At 38.6% G+C, this 18,752-nt stretch overlaps 2 protein-coding genes across 3 annotated transcripts in view; one reads left to right on the top strand and one right to left on the bottom strand.

Annotated features, from left to right (window-relative positions):
• The window catches only part of ece2a (endothelin converting enzyme 2a), a 76,859-nt gene extending 70,412 nt beyond the window's left edge, over positions 1-6,447 (top strand). For both annotated transcript variants that reach the window (XM_011486773.4, XM_004079329.5), the window contains one exon: positions 5,476-6,447. In XM_011486773.4, the coding sequence (XP_011485075.1) occupies positions 5,476-5,766 (291 nt within the window). In that variant the 3' untranslated portion in view covers positions 5,767-6,447. The remainder of the gene's footprint in view (positions 1-5,475) is intronic.
• A 6,923-nt stretch (positions 6,448-13,370) lies between these two features.
• Positions 13,371-16,135, bottom strand: camk2n2a (calcium/calmodulin-dependent protein kinase II inhibitor 2a). The gene is made up of 2 exons (XM_004079204.5): positions 15,717-16,135; positions 13,371-15,167 (listed from the first exon to the last, which is right to left on the bottom strand). Exons 1-2 carry the CDS (start codon positions 16,129-16,131, stop codon positions 15,097-15,099), a joined length of 486 nt encoding a protein of 161 aa, XP_004079252.4. The 5' UTR covers positions 16,132-16,135; the 3' UTR covers positions 13,371-15,096.
• Positions 16,136-18,752: the final 2,617 nt, after the last annotated feature.

Raw genomic sequence — 18,752 nt, 5'->3', positions numbered from 1 at the left:
TTTAATTGCACAGCACCCTGAAATGCTCTGCCTTTGAACTGTGCTGGATGGGACTTTAAAATCACACTACAGATGGAGCAAAAACTTATTTTTAGTCGTCCACTTCCACTGTGTCCACTGTCCAGTCTTTTAGGTCAAAGTCTGTGTTAACAAACTCCCATGTTGTGCCAAAAATGAAATAAGGTTTTTGTTTGTAATAGACGATTGGTTCCTAATTTAAACTTTGTACCCCTCTTTGAACTATTTTAAGCCAAGTACATATTTAATTTGGACAAAAGTAGCTTTTTTTCACAGAAAAGCAATGCAATCTGTTATGAAACATGAAAGTCTCAAAGTATTAAAACAATAATAAAACATTTAAAATAAAGAAAGGTAAGAAAATGAAAGTTCATGCAGGAAACTAAAACAATAAAATACATCATATAATAAAATAAAAGGGAAATACATTTTTAGAAAGTAATAAAACACTACTGTAATTTAAAAGTATAAATAGACACTTTAAAGTTGCCCATGTGGCTAATTTTCTTAATCTGTCATCATCTCATTTGTAGAGTGTTTATTTATACTATATAGAAAGGATAAGCAGTTATTAAATAATTTACACTTGAGAATTATTATTGTATTATTTTATTGTGAATAACCACTACAAACAATAAGAAAATAACCATTTTGAACAGTTTTAAACATCAACATTAGACTTACCTTTTGAGAATGAGTCTAACAATGAGTAGTTTTTGGCTTATTAATTTCTTGTTATTAATTTTATTTAACATCTCGTGTATTTTATTGTTGTTTTTTTTTATTATTTATGCGGTTATTTTTTATTTTTACTCTTAATTGTATCTTTTTCTCTGTCATTTAAAGCACTTCGATACCCTGATGCAGTAAACCGCCATATAAATAAAGTCCATTCATTCGATATGTAAGGCAGGAAGCAGCTTAGTGGATTATTTAATTCCAATTGATTTGTTTTAGTTATTTAATTCTAATTGATTTGCTGTAATTTTTGTTATTACAATAATATCTGAGTTACTGTGATGTTGGGAAACTGTTCTCATTTTATCTCCAGAGTAACCTTTACAGTTTAGTATAAAACCTGGTTTGGGCATCTAGGGTCTATGGGACTCTCTGTCCTCATCCAACCACCAAAGATAGTCATTTATCTCAGGTGAGGTTTCCTCAGGTGAGCCTGAGCGCTTTGAGAGAAGAGAGGAGATAACAGAAGGTGAGTCGTAATATTGCGGCCCGCTGAGGACAGAAATTCAGAGCACTGAATCTGAGATATTAAGGCTGCAGAGTGGCTTAAATGTCACTGATGGACCAACGTTTTGTCTTTTTATAGATTATTGTGAAAAGGAAAACCAAGGACGCGAGCTGAAATATATGCAGTGCATATTTCAGAGCTCTGAAAGGCTTAAAATGTTTCTGCAAATACAGCAAATGTTTAACAAGAATTCATCTTAACGGAACTAAGATGCTTTTATGATGCAGATCATTTCTGCATTGAAAACCTTACTTTTGAAGACCCTCTCCAATGAAAATTGTGTTTGGTGTTTTTAACATGTTCTTGTGGCCTTTTTCTCACGATAGAGCACATCTATAGTGAGAATTAAGCTCAAAATTGCTTTTCTGTTTTATTATGTAATACCGTTGAGAGTCAGGTGCAGATAAAAAGAAATGCTGTTAGAAAAGAGAGCTTATTTGTGACGTTGACATTCTCTTAAAAACAGCTAGATCCATTTACGGCTTCATTTTCCTCGTCTGAGCTGGCATCTGGCTCAGCACTGCAGCTGGATAGCTCCAATATTGCTCACTATTTTTGTTGTAATGTTGGAAAGGGGGTGTGAGGGGCTGTTCACTAGTGAGAGAGTGTGCAAACAGATGGGTAACAGGAAGAGGGGGTGGGCTTGCTCCACACCGACAGACTTGCCCGCAACTACCGTAATTTCAATGAACTACTGCTGCTTTGCAGAAACTGTCTTAGAAAAAAAACTTTTTTTTTTAAATTGTGCTAAACACACATAATCATAATTAAAACAGCAATGGGAACACTTCAAAGATAAACAGAGTGGTACTTCAATCCTAGTTTGTCTTGCTTGATTTGAATTTCTTTTTTTTATTTGTACGTTTCATGACGTTTTAGTTGTGGTGCAGTGGAAAGGCAGTCGACCTCTGATCAGAATATTGCAAGTTCGATTCCCGCCTTGCCCGTCCATAAGTCAAAGTGTCCTTGGGCAAGACAGTGTTCGGCAGCGGAGCAGCCATCAGTGTGTGAATGGGACTGTGACTGAAAAGCGCTATGGGGCTTCGAAGAAGGTAGAAAAGCGTCATTTACTATTTAAATGTATTAGCGTTTTGCTTTGGGCAGCATGATGACGCCAGCTGCAGATTCATCATCATCACTGATGTTGACAGTTGAGTTGCTTGACCTGCAGTAAGTAAATCCAGTTTTTTATATTTCAACAATACACTTATGTTTCGTGTTGTGCTAAGAAAGGAGGGCATGTAGCCTTTCATAGAATAAATATTTTTAGTGAAGTCTTTATCTCCACTGAATCTCTTCACCACAGTCACACATATAAAAGGACATAGCCTTCATTACGAGCTTTTTTTCAGCACACTAACTTATAATAACATGAGTGTATTTTCACTCTTATTATTAAGAAACATTTTAAAATTCTTAAATAAGTTTTTTTTTGTAACAAAACAATGGAATAGTGCATGCAAATGCTTGTAATGTTTAGGAATGTTATTTTTCAGGATGATCAGCAAAACACCTCCTTACGGAAGGACAACAAGCAGCAAATATACATTTATCTATATCTATCTATTTCTATATATATATATATACATCTATCTATATATACATCTATCTATATATATATCTATATATATAGATATATATATACATTTATCTATATATATATCTATATATATATAGATATTTTTTTAAATTGCTTCAATCAAAGTGGCAGAGCTGTTGAAGGCCACTGATTACTTAGCAGCTCAACTCAAAATACACTCATTCCTACTGATGGTCCAGGGCATCGGAGTGTGCACGTGAGTGTGCATGTGTGTGTGCATGACTGAAAAGGTCTGTGAGTGCAAAGTAGACCCCATCTATTGTTTTAACTCCTTTGCAGCGAGAAAACCAATAGGGGGAATTTCTTCTTACCAGTCAGTGACATCATCTGTGAATTCTTATGTGAAACTCAACTCCAGATCTCATCTTTCCCTTAGTTGTATTGGACTAGAGACAGGTCATTCCTGTAAGGCCAAGACTTCCTCCGCTCATTGAATAATTCAGAAGATGCTGCGTTTCTGTGTCTGTCAAGTGTGTATACAATAGCTTTTATAGTCTTTTTTTTTTTCTACTTTTCATCAAATATGTCTGTCTAGCTTAGATTGACTTGAAAACATGTCATGTGTTTTGGGATAATTTTTTATTTTAGTGTAATATTTTGTCCTTTATTGTACAGGAAAACACCACATTGCTTATTACCCTTAAATTATAGAAATTATAGGGTCAAGTTTTTTTCTCATTTTTGCACGACTTGTTTGGTGTTCGTTGAGTGAGTCCTCTTCTGTATCAGGAGAATTCTCGCGTACGCAGACACGCTGTCAGTCTTTTAAATGTGCAATGAAATGTAGAAAATTGTGGTGCTGAGACATACCGTGTTAATATTTTTGAGCGTTACACCGTTTAAACTTTTTACATGAGTAACTGCGTGACGCCTGCTGCAGTGGTTAAGGCTCATTTGTTTGCTGTAGATGTGCACAAGCTCGGGTTCCAATGACCTCAGTTCCCGACACACCTGTGACGTTTTTCTCTGGAGTTACAGGCACACCCATGTGATGCTCCATCCAATGAATGAGGTCTGTGGCTCAGAATGCTTTTGCATATCTGAACTGCAAAGAAGAAGAAAAATCCATCATTGACAAATCAAAATAACATGTTATCTCAACTGTTTTCAGAATCTGAGTCTGAAGATTCCTGCACTTAATCCTTGTGGAGTTTGTGGAATAAATCTTTTGTTATTAGGAAAAGTTGTTTGTTTCTTGCTGAATCATTAGTACTTTTCTATGTGGATACATCACCTATATGTTTGTTAAATCAAGGTAATCTGGTGTGAGGGCAAATTTAGGTTTTTGCACTGCTCCTCGCGCAAAAAAGTTGTCCGAAAAAGTTGTTTACTGTTGTGTTAAATGAGCTGACACTCATATGATGAATTTGCTTGTTAAATGAGATGCTGAGCATGAGATTTCCGCTGGGTAAGACAGATGTCATGGATCAATTTGAACTAAACCTCTTACTAAGATGCAAACATCTATTTTTCCCAGAGATTAAGTTATTTTTTTAATGAATACAGCAAACTCACGTCTTTCCTGTCATTTTAAAAAAAAAATCATTTTCTACCCTCTTATTTGCACCATATTTGATTTTCTGGGATCTGTACTTTCAAGAAACCTTCCTCCTTTCCCCTCGCCTGTCTTCCATGTCATAGTGGAGAGTGAATAATTCATGTTCAGGCTGCTCGCTCCTGGATATGAATGTGAGAAGAAGATACACGTGCTCTTCACAGAGTGCCTCTTCTGGTTGTGGCATGACTGCCGCTGAAACGGTCAAATGCGAGTCCTGGCATGAATCCATCTGAAGACATCAATCAGCAGCCTGCAGCCAAACATTGATCTGCTGTGGATGATGTCAGGGCTTTATGAACCTCTCTGCTTGTTCGTCAGATGTCCATGATTCAATAATAATGCAGATTTTGTTTCAGGCCCAACTAAAATGTTTTTTTTTTTTTATCACAGTGATGTTCATGTTAAATTTACTTGATAAAATAGGGAATTCATTAAAAATCCCTTCCAGTCATCTTTTGATCTGATTTAAAACTGGTCTTTTAATTATTATTACGACTAGATCCGTATACGTCTTCTTTTTTTTCTTCGTACGAGCTGGCATCTGGACCAAAACGGTACGGCTGGATAGTTCGATTATTGCTCACCATTTTTGTTGCACCAGTAGTTTGGTTGAGGTTGTAAGCTAATGGGAGAGCATGTAAACAGATAGATAATGGGAAAGGGGTGGGCTTACTCCATGCCAACAGTCCCGCTCAAAACTCAAAAGCAAATTTCTAAAGAACTCCTGCCGCTCTGCAGAAACTATGTCCTAGAAAACGACAATTTTGGCTAAAAACACATACCGGTAACCGTAATTAAAAGAACACTGGGGACGATTTTAAAACAGATCAAAAGATAATCAGAGTGGGATTTTAAATTTCACACATCTTTAATACACAATATCCTGCCTACAGTGGCATTCACAATCTGTTTCTGGGGTTACAGCACATCAGGATCTCATTTCTGTATCAAAAAAAGTCTATAAAGTGAACTAAAAACATACCATAAAAAGCACATTTTCTGTCATTTGTCATCATCCCATCATGTGGTCTTTTCCTTGTTCCTCTCTTTTAGATTAGTCGCTGCTTGAAACCTGGAGGCCGCTTCATCTCCATCACCTTCGCCCAGCCCTTCTTCAGGAAGCGCCTCTACGCTCGCACGCAGTACAGCTGGTCAATCCAGCACTCCAGCTACGGAGACGGCTTTGAATATTTCTTCTATGTGATGACCAAAGGGGAGAGGATGAAGCCAGAAGATGCAGTTTTGGAAAAAAGTCTCATGGAGGATTCTAGATTGTCACCTGTGAGCGTCGCTCCCACACAAATTGAAGGCAGGGAAGACTTCCTGTCGAACATTGACTTATGATAGAATGAAAGGACTCAGGGATATAGTTCACTCAACAAACTGTGACAAGGATTTAGACTATTCAAACAGCCTTGAGAGGCTTTAAAGGACTTTAAGGTTTTACATTTTAAAGTACAAATGGCAAAATAAAATCAAGGGTTAAATGAAAACAAAAGCCTGAATTCTAACAAACAATCTTTTGTTTGAAAAAGCCAAAAATAGTTCTGTCTTATATGAGTTTTTTTTAATAAACTGCATATTAATAAATGTAATATTTGACACATCATTATTTTTAAATTCAACTGAATGGACTTCATAATAATCTTATTTTACAATTAAAAAAAAAAAGATTTTAAGGTGGTCTTGCGCACCAGGATATAGCCCAAAAATTGCAAAGACAGATTTCATTTTTTACTTTTTTACAAAAAATGGCAAGCAATCTTGGAGCTATCTGACTGCACAGTTCTTATCCAGATGCCAGTTTGGACGAGAGAAATGAAGGCCTCTGCATTTCTTGATAAACTGACAACTTTTTCAATGTCTGTTTGACATGTAATCCTGACTTTTTTATTTTATTTTCTTCATTACATTTGTGTTGTGAGTAACCCTAGAAGAGTGTACCATAACTTTGTTTATGGGTTCTGTAATTAGACCTTCGTTTGCTGCACAACTAGAGAATGTATTAAATATTTTCAAACTAAACTCTTGATGTGGACCTGTGTACGGTTTGACTTTCGCCTCTCTCAGCTGAAGTAATGGCGGGCTAATTGGCAGCAGAACTCAGGTGACATGGTGCTCATGTCCTAAAGGAGGTGGTGCAGAGCACGGGGTCAGACAGAAGAGCCTGTTAATTTAAGAGATAAACACAGTGCATTTATTTAAAGCAACTGTTTTTTTCCCCCCAAAAGCAGCTGGTGACCTCTGTGTTGCAGAGACAGAACTGTGCATGTGCACAGTCTGGTAAACAAGTGCTCCTTCTCTCGGGTGAGGTGTTTCTCATCTAATCATTTACTGGCAAAATTGTTTCCCGAAAAACTCGTTTTTTTCCTCCACCTTTTACGCATAAACTGTTCAGAAGGTGTTTTGCAGCATCCCAGCTGTCCTGCGGTGCAGTTTCGATGGTTTGGAGTGATTTGCGAGACAACCTGACATGTCTAGACTCAGAAAAACGCAGCCACACCAGCTTTGTGTTTAAATCTGTAAGTATGTCATTTGGCGCCAACATCCATATCATCTGCATCTGTCTCCTGTCTGCTTTTATTTCTGTCAGATGTGGATTTAGGTTAGATCTGTCTCCTGCATCAGGCAACATGCATGCAGATATACATTAACATACGTGTTATTAGTCCATTATGAGTCTTGGGTCTTTCTGCTACTTAGGTATAGACCAAAGAAGGAAGAGGCAGCCACACATGCAGACATGCAGCTAGACTTCTGACTGCAGGGGGACCGCATTAATAAAGAAGAAATCATTTATTTTTAATTTCCCTCCACTGAGATCTAATTACAGCCTATTTTTAAGACTGGTAAAAAAAAAAAAGGTGTGTGATTTTTCAGACGGCTCCTGCTTTTTACTGCGTCTTTCAGCTGGTGTAACATGAGAGCTGGTTATCTTTAACTTCAGGACTTATCGAAACAGTTTATTGCAGTGTCTGTGCTGTACTGCTGTGCTTTTGCTACACACGCCCAGCTTCTCGTTGGATAGCATTATGCCATGAAACTTGAGATTACAACAATAAGCACTCCTGAAACTTGAGATTAGACCTCACCTTAAGGACTTAATAACTGTTTTCTTGTTCAACTGTATTTTTACCTCTTGGTCATCACTGTTTGTGCTTTGTTATCTTCATTTTGTGTACTTTTGGGACTGTGTAGACACTGAAAAACATGTTTTTGCTCCCCCACTGTTTGTTTAGACAGAACATGGTGAACTTCAGGACCCTAAAATGCTGATTTTGAACATAAGACATCTCAGACTTGACTTTTATATTGACAAGTTGCTGAACGTTCAGTTAATATTACATACAGTAATATTAAGCATTAAGAATGTTAGACATACTTTTATTATTTTTTGAGAATTGTGGTATAGTCTTTCACATCCAAGAAGAAATAAGTATTAGATTTTAAAGTTTTGGTTGATAAAATTTCTCTATTTTATATTTTTCTTCAAGTCACATTGACACATTTCTACAAAGCAATTGACCTACTTATAGAAGCATCATTATCAAAATGGGATCTGATGTTTTTGTTGAAATACAACTTTTTCTTCTTTTAGGGAGTATTTTTTCCTTTTGTTGAGTCTTACAGCTCATACATTGTAAGAATATTTGACTGGGAGCTGCCCTGTTGTATTATTTGCTGTTTCAGCTCTGATTCCCAAAACTCGTGTTCTCTCTGATGCCACCTTAGAATACCGCACGAATGTGGAACAGAAGTGGGAAAACCAACATAAAATAAAATAAAAGTCCAGAGTAGGTAAATAAGCTGTTATGGTTTACTCCTCCTCCCTGACAGCCCTCCTCTGAGCCAGATCTTCCTGCTTGGAAAAAAGACTGACTTCTTCCAGGAAGTGTACTTTACCCACTAACTCAGATTCTGTTAATGTTCTGCACGTCTGTGCTCGTAAATCATCATTTTAAGTCAAACCGAAAAGAAAAATATTTTAAAGCTTTGATGTAGCCCATTTAACTGCTTTCAGTCCCAGGACCAATAAATAATAAAGCATGATAAAATTCCAAAATATCTCTTTTGACATTTATAGAAAATGTATATTTTATTAAATTGGGGAAAAAAAGGTTTCTTATAAATTCTTAAATGTTTGCAGGTTTTTTTTTTTTTTGAACTAAGCGGATGTAACGTTAACACACTCTCTGTCTTTAATGTAAATGACTTTTCCTTTGACAGTTTGTATAAACACACTACACACACATGAGCTAATCCTCTTGCATACTTATCTATGGCCACTATCTGGTCTCCATGGTGACAAATGGGCGTAATGCTCTGACTACCTGAGCTGGAAGGTTCAGCAGCAGTCTGGCTCTATTTGACCTGTAGGACCCTGGTTAGCAGGAGGAAGCTTACGTAACTTTTAAATGGTCATGGGTCTGATATTGATGAGTAAGACTGCAGCTGCTCTGCTGTACTCAGAGTTATAACATTGGATGCTTTCATTACTCTGCGGTTGGTTGGAGGCCAAAGGTTTTTTTTGTGTGTGGATTCTTTCTATATTCAATGTTACTATCTTTTGTTCCTCGTTTGTTCACATTTTGTATTTTTTGTCTAAATTTAGCAATCTAAAGGTTTTGTACATTTAGTTTCCAACTGCCTCAGGCTGACTGATGTGTGATGGCACAAGCTCCAAACAGAGATTTAACTTGACTGGACTTGGGTTATATAACCACAGTGCAAAGTACAGGCCCCATGGAGGGAGAGGTTTTCACCATCATTTAAACATAAATCCTGTCTTCTGAACTTTTTTTTTTTGCTCTGCCTGATTACTTCTGTTATCCAGGTCTCTCCGGCTGCAAGCTTATGAATGTGAAAGAAAGCAGAGCCAGGTTTTTTTTCTCCCCCTTTTGCTAATTGTCCTTCATGCTCTGTTGCGCAAAGGCAACCGCCACTAATCCACTAGAAACTCAACAAGTCTCTGCTGCTCTTTGACTTCGTCCATCAGTGTTCTCAGCACCTGCACTCGGTCATCTGGAAGCATCATCTGACTCAAAATGCTTTTATGGTTGTTTTGCGATGAATTATACACATTTAAAGATCAGCTATATTTTTTCTGTGCATAGCTCCTTTTGTAATAATAAGACCTTTATAAGTCCCACAATGCCATAATGTCGGTTAGTGTTTTTTGTGTACATTTATACACTTGTAAAAGCAGATTAAGGCAGATTATTATTTATTGGCCTTGCCTTTTTGAGACATTTAAATCTTTGTGTACAAAAAGCTGCACTCGTTTACTTTTGGGATAAATGCCTATTAGAACAACATGTGACATGGGTAGGACATTGTTATTGATCTGATTTTGGAAATCTGGTTATCTCCTCTTGTTCATGTTCTGCTGCTTTGTTTTCTCTCTGTTTATTTTTAATTTGTTATAATCTGATTGAGTATGAATCATTGAGTATCATGTCCTGGGATGAATCCAAACGCTTTCTCACAGGCTTTTTTTAGTCCAGTGTGTTCCATTACTGCCTTTTCTCTGTCGCAGCGTTTTACCCGTTGACACTTTGACTCACTGGGAGGAGCAGGGATCAAACTCTTGACCTTCCAGTTGACAGATGGTCGCTTCCCTTTCAGAACCGCATGCACCAGAAAATATAAATGTTCATGTCATCTTCAAAAACACATCACCACATCTTTCAATGATTTTTTTAACCCCTATTTTACCTGAACGCTCAGTTGAGAACCAATTTTTGTTTACAATGATGATCTGGCAAGAAGGCCCAGCAAAAGTAAAACCAGCAAAACAAAAAAGAAAGCATCTTTTGTTAAATTTATTAATGAAATAAATTCAAATATGTTAATTAAATCCATTAAGCACTGCACAATCATTATATAATGGGCTGCACAGTAGTGGTTAGCGCCTTTGCCTCACAATGAGAAGGCCCTGGCTCGAATCCCAGGTGGGACCCTTCCGTGTGAAGTTTGCATGTTCTCCAAAATGCTTTATATTAATTAGTGACTTTAAAGTGTGACTGTTGTGTGTGTTTGTAACTGTGTGGCCCTGTGACAGACTGGAAAGCTGTCCGGCGTGTGCCCTGCCTTCACCCAACAGTAGCTAGGATAGGCTCCAGCAACCCCATGACCCCTAAAGGGTTTAAGCGGCTTTGGAAGATGGATGGATGGCATTAAGCACTCTAATGTTTTAATACATTCCCACGTCCTGTCAAGGATGAGCGCATGGATACAAACGCAGGACAGCAGCAGGTTAAGTTGAAAGACTGATTTATTAGAGGATGTAAAGGAACTCGTAGTACTGGAACTCGTAATACTCGAGAGTAAGACAAACAAAACGATCGGGGGAGACACTGGTTATATACACAAACAGTGATTAACAACAGGTGACATCAGGGAAGGCAGGTGAAACCAATACGGGAGATGGGAGAACGTAAAGACAGCGGAGGGTAAAAAGGCACGAGAACCGGAAACAACAAAATAAAAGCATAACAAACTCCGGTAGTTGTAACACCAGCCTAACAAAAAACCGTCCTGGCCTCAGTACCTGACACATCCAGTTTTGGTCAGTTTGCCTTGATGTTTCCTCAGTGCACAAATAAATCACTAAGTAAGTTGTGTTTAAAATTAATGGAACCTGCATTTATTATGATTTTTTTTTTGTTTTGTTTGTCCTTATGTACTGCAAGAACTCGAATCTTTTCTCGTGGATAACTTTCTCTGGGTTTCCAAAAGTTCCTGAAAAGTCCTATAATACATCAGTTAGAAAGAACATTTGCAATAAAGTAATAAAAAAACGATTTCAACTCTGATGTAGATCAGCTGGGAGGACAGAAGCTGTTTGTTTCTTGTAATATCAGATGCAGTTTTGGCAGGGAAAGAACTGAAGTGCAGAACTGCTCGTGTCACTCGGGGCAGCATCATGGCATAATGCTATATATTGAACTGCCGGCTTATGTAAGAAGAGGCCGAATATTAATATCTGCCTACTGAGGGTGGAGCAGAGGTTGGTACACAGTGCTGTGCTGCAAGATAGGCTTTGCCTTACACTCTTAGGCACCTTCATGTTTGGGATTCTTGTCTCCATCCAGTCTAGTTGTGCAGCAATTTTGCAGTGAAAAGGCAGGGTGGCTTTAGCACCAGCATGGCATGAACCCCAAAACCATCTACTGGAGGAGCAGCAGTAGGATTAGGAGGCTTCTGAACTCATGACAAAAAAAAAGACTCATATTCAAAAGCCGACATTTATTGAAAAGTTGTGCAATGGTCTTGATAGAAGCAATAAATCCGCCCTAATGACCAAACCTGAATGCTGCTCGGTTTGTTCATTTTCTTTTATGATCTGCATGGAAGTCCGATCATCTCAAATCCAATTTTTTCAAGCTTCGCTGTCATGCTCTACTTGCAGAGGACAGAACACTGCCGCTGTTGACTGTATTACAGCAATGTCTCATCCAGTGAAACACAATCTGCTCTAGAGGATTCCAGCAGGCAATCCAGTTCTGTGGCACAGATTATTTGTTTGCTGTAGAAGTGCATTGTGAGCCTTGTTCTCCTCTGAGAATCTGGTTATGATCACTGAATGATGAAGAGAAATTTCATTTCTTGTGTTGGCTTCATTTTTTATTTTTTTCAAGCTTGAAATATTTGAAAACTGAGGGATTGTTGGATCGCCAGTTGAAGTGCATAGTCTTCTTCGCAGCATAGATACAAATGTGCACAGTAAACAGAAACAGCCACGATGGGCTAATATTTGTTCATATATGCCAGAGCAGTTCCGGCCTTTCATGGCTGCCCATTACCGCGATAAGACTAATTATTCATTGTTTCAAACAAGCACCCTCAGAATCCACAACAACGGGATCGATAGCTCTATTTGTTGACTCACTGCTGATGTTATCAGGACAGTCAATGTTGTTGCTCATGAGGACGTAGACGCTTATACCCATGATGCTTTGTTGATGTCCTTTTATTTCAGCGAATGGCAGTTTGGAATGGTAAAAGGCTTGGTGCTCCTGTCAGAACAAGCAGCTTTTTATAGAAAGTCCCGGCGCTGGAGATGTTTTGAACTAATAAACTGTCATTTATCCAGCCCGGCTTCCAGGAACACTCCACTGTGATTAAAGGGAATTCATTTTTTCTGACTCGTTATCAGGACCGCTCAGATTTGTGTGCCACAAGGTGGAGGAAAAGTGATAGCATATGGCCCAATTTCCTGCCCAGCACTGCTGGCAAACATTGTCATACAGTATTCTGCTGTCTTTACTCCCAGCTGACACTTTCAGGCGGGATCACAGATCCCCTGACGGGAAAGAATAGTGCCTCTGAACCACAGCTCCATCCCTCAGGGTCACAGTCTTTCAATCCACCATAAAGAAAAAACTTCGTCAAATGCAGCTTGAGCAAACTCCTGTATCAGATGGATGCATTCACTAGGACCCCCTGGTCAGGCACTTCCTGCTGTAATATACCATAAGCCTAACATTTTTGGCTTTTGCATATGTGGTTTTCTTGCACATCAGAAGCAAGAAGCCAACTTAAGTGATAATGCATGCTCCTGTGTGGGAGCTACTTCATAAGAGCAAGACTTTAATGGATGATCATATGGCTGGTCTTGGCTCCCCATGCCTCTGAGGCTTAATGGACTCTGCAGTGCGGGTCAGCACGAAACTGTTCAGCAGCTCAACAGCTGGATCGCTGCTTTCTCCTTCTCTTCTGAATTAAGGATCAGTATTTACTCTGAGGTTCCAAATGCTGCAGATGCCTCAAACTAGCTTGCACTCACTCCTGTTTGCTTTGAAGATGGCTAATGTGAGGAGCCTTTTCAGTTTGGTCTTCTTGGGCTGTGTTCGTCGAATATGTCCCGGTCTCTGCAGTGCTGCCTCATTATGCCTTCTTTTGTTCACTGAAGGTTTTTGGGACAAAAGCCACGTCAGAGAATCGCATTAACATTTTCTGTCACCATTTATTCATTCACCAAATACAGTGAAAATGGCATCATAATATACAATGACTCATTCTTAGAATGTCATGACATTTTTGTTGCTTTTTTGCTTCATTAAACAATGTTTCGTTATTGAAAATATTAAGGTTTCATGCACAACAAACCATATCCAGTTTTATTTAAAGTAATGGTACAAAATAAATAAAATAAAATAAAAACTTTAATGTCCAAAAATCTGTCAAATAACAAGGTGTCATTTGAGGATACTCGTAAACAGTGCAATGTACTCTAAAACTGCCATTTTCTAACAAATTCATCAACAAAGCTCAAGTCACAGTATACGATTTCGTAATAATAGTTTAACATTGATGTGTGCAAAAACCCCAGACACATTCAGTAAGTCTTTAAAAAATGTCTGACCTTTTGATATAGAGTGAGACCAGTCCAACATAAATCTGAGAACCTCTTGTGTAAAGCCCAGTCTATACTGTATATCCTCTCTGAAGTACAAATATTTCTGTTGATGAACTGTAAGACGATAGACAAGCATATAATTTAAATAGCAAATATTTAGATATAAAAATACAAATATGATTCTCGTTAAAAAGAAGCGTGCCAGGGTTAGAGTGGCGGCACCTGCGTTGGCACCAGTCGTGACGGTTCATGCAGAGAGATGGGAGAAAACTCTGAATTCATGGAGCACGGAACACAAAGAACCCTTAAAATAAAGTGAACCAATCGTAGAAGTTTTCTTGTCCACTTCGTAAACCATTGTTCAAAAATATTTACTAGAAATCTCCGCACTCCCCCCCTGGCTTTTAGGATATCTATGTGGAAATGCAGTACCAAAGACTAAAGAGGGGAGGGGGGCACAAAAAGAAAAGATATGTGCAGGTTTAGGTCAGCTACATGAGGGTGCCTGCATGCACCATCAACTGCTGATGGGCAATGGAAGAAGAAGAATGTGGCCTATCTCAGAGAAATGTGCGGCCCAATGCTAAATAAACAGGGTCTCAACTACAGAATCTATAACATTGCACCATCCTCGGGTATATCGTTTTTACACATACTGTGAGTCTGTTTCATAGACTGCAGAGTTTGGTTGGTCTGTTTTTAGAAAAAAAAAGCAATAGCAGCAACAGGAATGCATTGGATCAGTGCTGAAAGACAGCTCCCTTGAGCAGACTATCGCTGACTGAATCAGCAAAGCAAAGCCTAAAGGGTGTTGAAGGGGGAGGGCATCTGAGAGCTTAGCCTACCTACTGTACAACTTACTGAAACAGGGCTGGGATTAAGCTTTGCCCTCTATTGTCGCAGTGTTTTGTTGTTTACAGCGCTTCTGGAAAGAAACAAACGAAAAGAAGATGGTCATGAAGTAATGACGTGTTTATCCTTCATTTCAGTCAGCAGAGATTGAGATACCGAACCATCTCAACATCTTGCCGCACCGCAGTGGTTAAAGTTGGGATTCGTTTGGAGAATTGCCAGCAATCCCACGAAAAAAATCTTGGTCTTTTCCCCGAGTCACATCATTCTCTCCCCACACCTCTCCTCCACCTCCTCCTCCTCCTCCTCCTCTCTCCAGCTTGCCTCATCTCAGTTTCTTTCATCACCCCATCTTCACTTTGAGCTGCCGCTTTCTCCCGCAATCCTCGAACATGCACAGCCGACTAGTGCTTCAAATCGGTGGTCAAAAATTAAAAAAGTCTGCAAGGCATCGCTGATGCTTAAACGCCAGGTGAAGACTTGTCCGTCATCCCTTTCAGGACCTCATCTATTCGGTCGTCCTCGATGACCACTGCAGACAAGAAAAAGACGAATGTTTATTGACACCGAGCTCCAATGGAGACACTTGTTTTTAGTGTTATAATCATTATGGTAGCCTCTAGGTGGGTGTAAAATGAACCATGGATAAACAAAGTGAATGCAGGGCATATGAGGCCACTGCAGATGAGTAAACAAATACATTTAAAATCCCATTAGAGCAAATGTCTATGCAGAGCTGAAAAAGGATTCAATCCAGCAGGATTTTGACCAATTATTCAGCCCTTCCGTGTTACCCTTTTGTCTGTAGGGTGTGCCCTCTCCTGAAGATAATCTCTTGTGCATATTTGTAAACAATTAAAAGTGTAATTTTGACCTTTAAAGGCAGATGTATGTGCAGATTGGCTTACATTTTGAAGAATGTAATTTGAACAGAATGTAAAGAATATTCTATATGTGTTTATACTGCGCACTTTTACACGTTTTATTAAGCTTTATCTCAACAAAAAAATAACATTTCTATCGGCACTACTGAAATGTCAGTGTGTTGTTGGAGAATGCTTAGTTCAGGGAGAATCTTTACCTCTCTTGGCTCTGCCAATCTGCCCGAGCTTCGGGGGTCTTTTAGCCTGCGACGAGGCGAAAAAGGCGCTTGTGTCCTGCAGTCCGCAGCTAAAGGACATCTGGCTGACCTCGCTGTCCGCGCCGTAGCCGTTCATTTTGCTCTCGTTGTATGGCAGCACCTCAGACATTGTGGCAACAGAGGAAAGAAAGGCAATCGTACTGAAAAGATCCGTTTTTCTGCGTTTTGGAGGCTTCTCCTGCGTGGGGCTCCTCTCTGGAGTTGGACAGAACAATGCGTAAAGTCCGAGCTGTGCGCAGGCAGGTCTCTGTGCGATGCAGAGTGCGCGGATGTGGACGCTGGAGATGCGGAGAGCTGCGCTCGCCTGTGCTGCTGGCTGATGTCTGGCGAGGGAAGTGGGAGATCCCGGGATCATAAAGGAAACCCAGGCGGAACGGTGAAGTCATCCATCCGGGTTTGGGGGGCAGAGAGGGAGTGAAGAGACTCCGACTGAGAGAGGAGCAGGAGAGACACCTACAGGCGGGAGAGGAAAAATCCTAACTGCAGCTCATTTTTCAGACTGCGCTGTACTCTGATTTTTTTTTTAATTGATAATTTTTTTGTTTGTTCCCTGGTCAAGAGCTGCTTAGTTTTTGCAGCTATGGTTTATTTTGTCTTATAATATATGTTCCAGTGTTTGTTTTTTGTCTGAAACATGATCTCCAGTCGCTTTTATCTGTTTTTGTTTTTGTCAAACAGCATTTAAAATCCCCCAAACTGACTGTTACAAAACAAGCAGCTATATTCACGTTTCTTGAATTGTAATCAGATTACTAAAATGTAATGTAGAAAGTGCAAACAGATTATTTAAAATAATCTTTCTAAAATGGAGTCAGATTGTTGAATTCCTAATCAGATTACTCAAAATATAACCAAAATTCTTTAAATGAAAATTTTCATCAGATTGACCCACTTACAATCAGATTACCTCTGAGGTTGGCCAATTACTCAAAGCGGAATATTGTGATCTGAGTACAAGGAAATTAATGTGTTTACTCCAATTGTAATAACTCCAACTGTAAGAAATTGCACATATTTTAAACAGATTAACCGACATCCAATCTGAATACTTTAATTGTAATCAGATTGCTTTTAAAGTCATCTGATTATTCGAAGTGAAGTCGTCATTAGTACTCTGATTACAAAGAATATAAGTCAATTACTCTAACTGCATTTGCGGTATAAAACTAAAATCAGTTGCACATACTGTAATCAGAATACTCAACTCCAATCAGAGCACTATGATCGTAATCACATTGCTTTTAAAGTAATCTGATTAGTCAAAGTGAAATCAGTCATTAGTAATCTGGTTACAGAGAATGTAATTTGTTTACTCCAAATATATTTAAAATACAAAATTAAAATCAATTGCACATGCTGTAATTAGATTACTCAGCATCCATTTGGAATACTTTAATCATAACCAGATTGCTTTTAATGTAATCTGATAAGGAAAAACTGTCTGATTCACAATTTATAATGTATTTGATTGTACAAAATGTTACCACATTTTTTAATTGCTGTTTTTTCTCTACATAGTTTGTGGACCAAGGCACCAAAGAGCGTAACATCAAGCTTTTAGCGTGTGAGGTGAGGACAACTCATTACTGCACAGTTGTCATTAGATTAGATTAGATTAGATTAGATTAGATTAGATTAGATTAGATTAGATTTGCTTTATTTTCATTGTCCGTTGTACAATGAGATTGAGGCATCACCATGACAGTGCAAGAATAGCAAGGAACAATGAAATACTATATCAATCAAACAGATCAGTATATACATGTGAAAAAATATAAACTGTAATGAAGAATGTCTGAAATTAGTGTGCAAAATTGCGTACAAAATTTGTGTGTAAACATGTCAGATGTGCCATATATTCTATTCATATTCATACTACAGATTCTAAGTGCGACCCTAAGCTTCCCTGCTTGATACTCAGTACTGAGGGTTTGGATTGGGGGTTAGAACCACCAAACATTTTCTGTGCTTGGCTGTGAGTGCAGCTTACCGCTCCTCCGGGGATTGGGTCAGATGCACAGAACAAATTTCAAACCCACAAGTGTGTGAGAACTGATGGAACTATAAGAAAAGAAACTTTAAAAAAAAAAAAAAACGTAGCCGATGATGAACTTTAATCATCAACATCTGTTCCCCTGTGCCAAATGCAATGAAAATTTTGTTTTTTGTCATTGGTTACCATATCATTGTGTCCCGACCCTCAATAGTTTGAGTAATACAAAAGACACCATGCTCTCAGTCCCATCCATGAGGTATTACAGTCCCACTCCAATCATCTTTTGAGCTCTTTTAGAAGCGTTCCCAATGTTCTTTTAATTATGATTATGCAACAAACTGAAGACGTGCATGGATAATTGTCTGCATTGGAATGGAGCAGAGCAGGGAGACTCTGCCCGCCAACTGTAACACCCATGTGCTGCTTTAAGCTTTTGCAATGACACATTGTTTCTGCTACTGATGCACAACAATTTTAACAAAGAAATACTTAGAAAAGCAGTTTTAGGATTAATTTTCTTTATATATGTCCTCCATCACTGGAAAAAAAACACTAAAACTGGCTAAAAGACACAGTAATTTCTTGCTAGAAGTTTTTTCAACTTATCCAAAAATGATATTTACTTACTGTACATTATCTATTGAGAAAATGTCATCAGAAAATCCAAGGACCAGAAAGGCAAAAGAATTGATGCCAAAATGACCTTTAACAGTCTGCCTTTGTGGCGCCATTCTTCTACAGTTCATAAGCTCTCTGATTTGTTCATCAGCTCAAGAATAGCAGATGGAGGCCAGTGATGCGATTGGAACAATAAATCGGAATAAACATGGCATACCTCCATCTTTTCACAACAACTGTGAGTTTTTTTTTTAATGGTAATCTTGCACTCGTCCACACTTCCTATCCTTTTGTTCCACACATGATGGTCCAGGATCGAGGCTTTCGGAAAAACTGGAAAACCTTTCATTTTCTAACTTCCC

This window comes from Oryzias latipes, chromosome 17, assembly GCF_053564925.1.
Source record: "Oryzias latipes strain Hd-rR chromosome 17, Olatipes_Hd-rR_3.1".
Taxonomy (NCBI): domain Eukaryota; kingdom Metazoa; phylum Chordata; class Actinopteri; order Beloniformes; family Adrianichthyidae; genus Oryzias; species Oryzias latipes.
The sequence above is the reverse complement of the archived record's forward strand: the minus strand, read 5'-3'. Positions and strand labels throughout refer to the sequence as shown.

Excerpts from the sequence above, each read along its gene's own strand:
- camk2n2a (XM_004079204.5), bottom strand. The coding sequence starts at position 16,131 with ATGATCCCGGGATCTCCCACTTCCCTCGCCAGACATCAGCCAGCAGCA. Across the intron at positions 15,168-15,716 it reads GATTGGCAGAGCCAAGAGAG|TGGTCATCGAGGACGACCGA; the intron begins GTAAAGATTCTC and ends TCTTGTCTGCAG.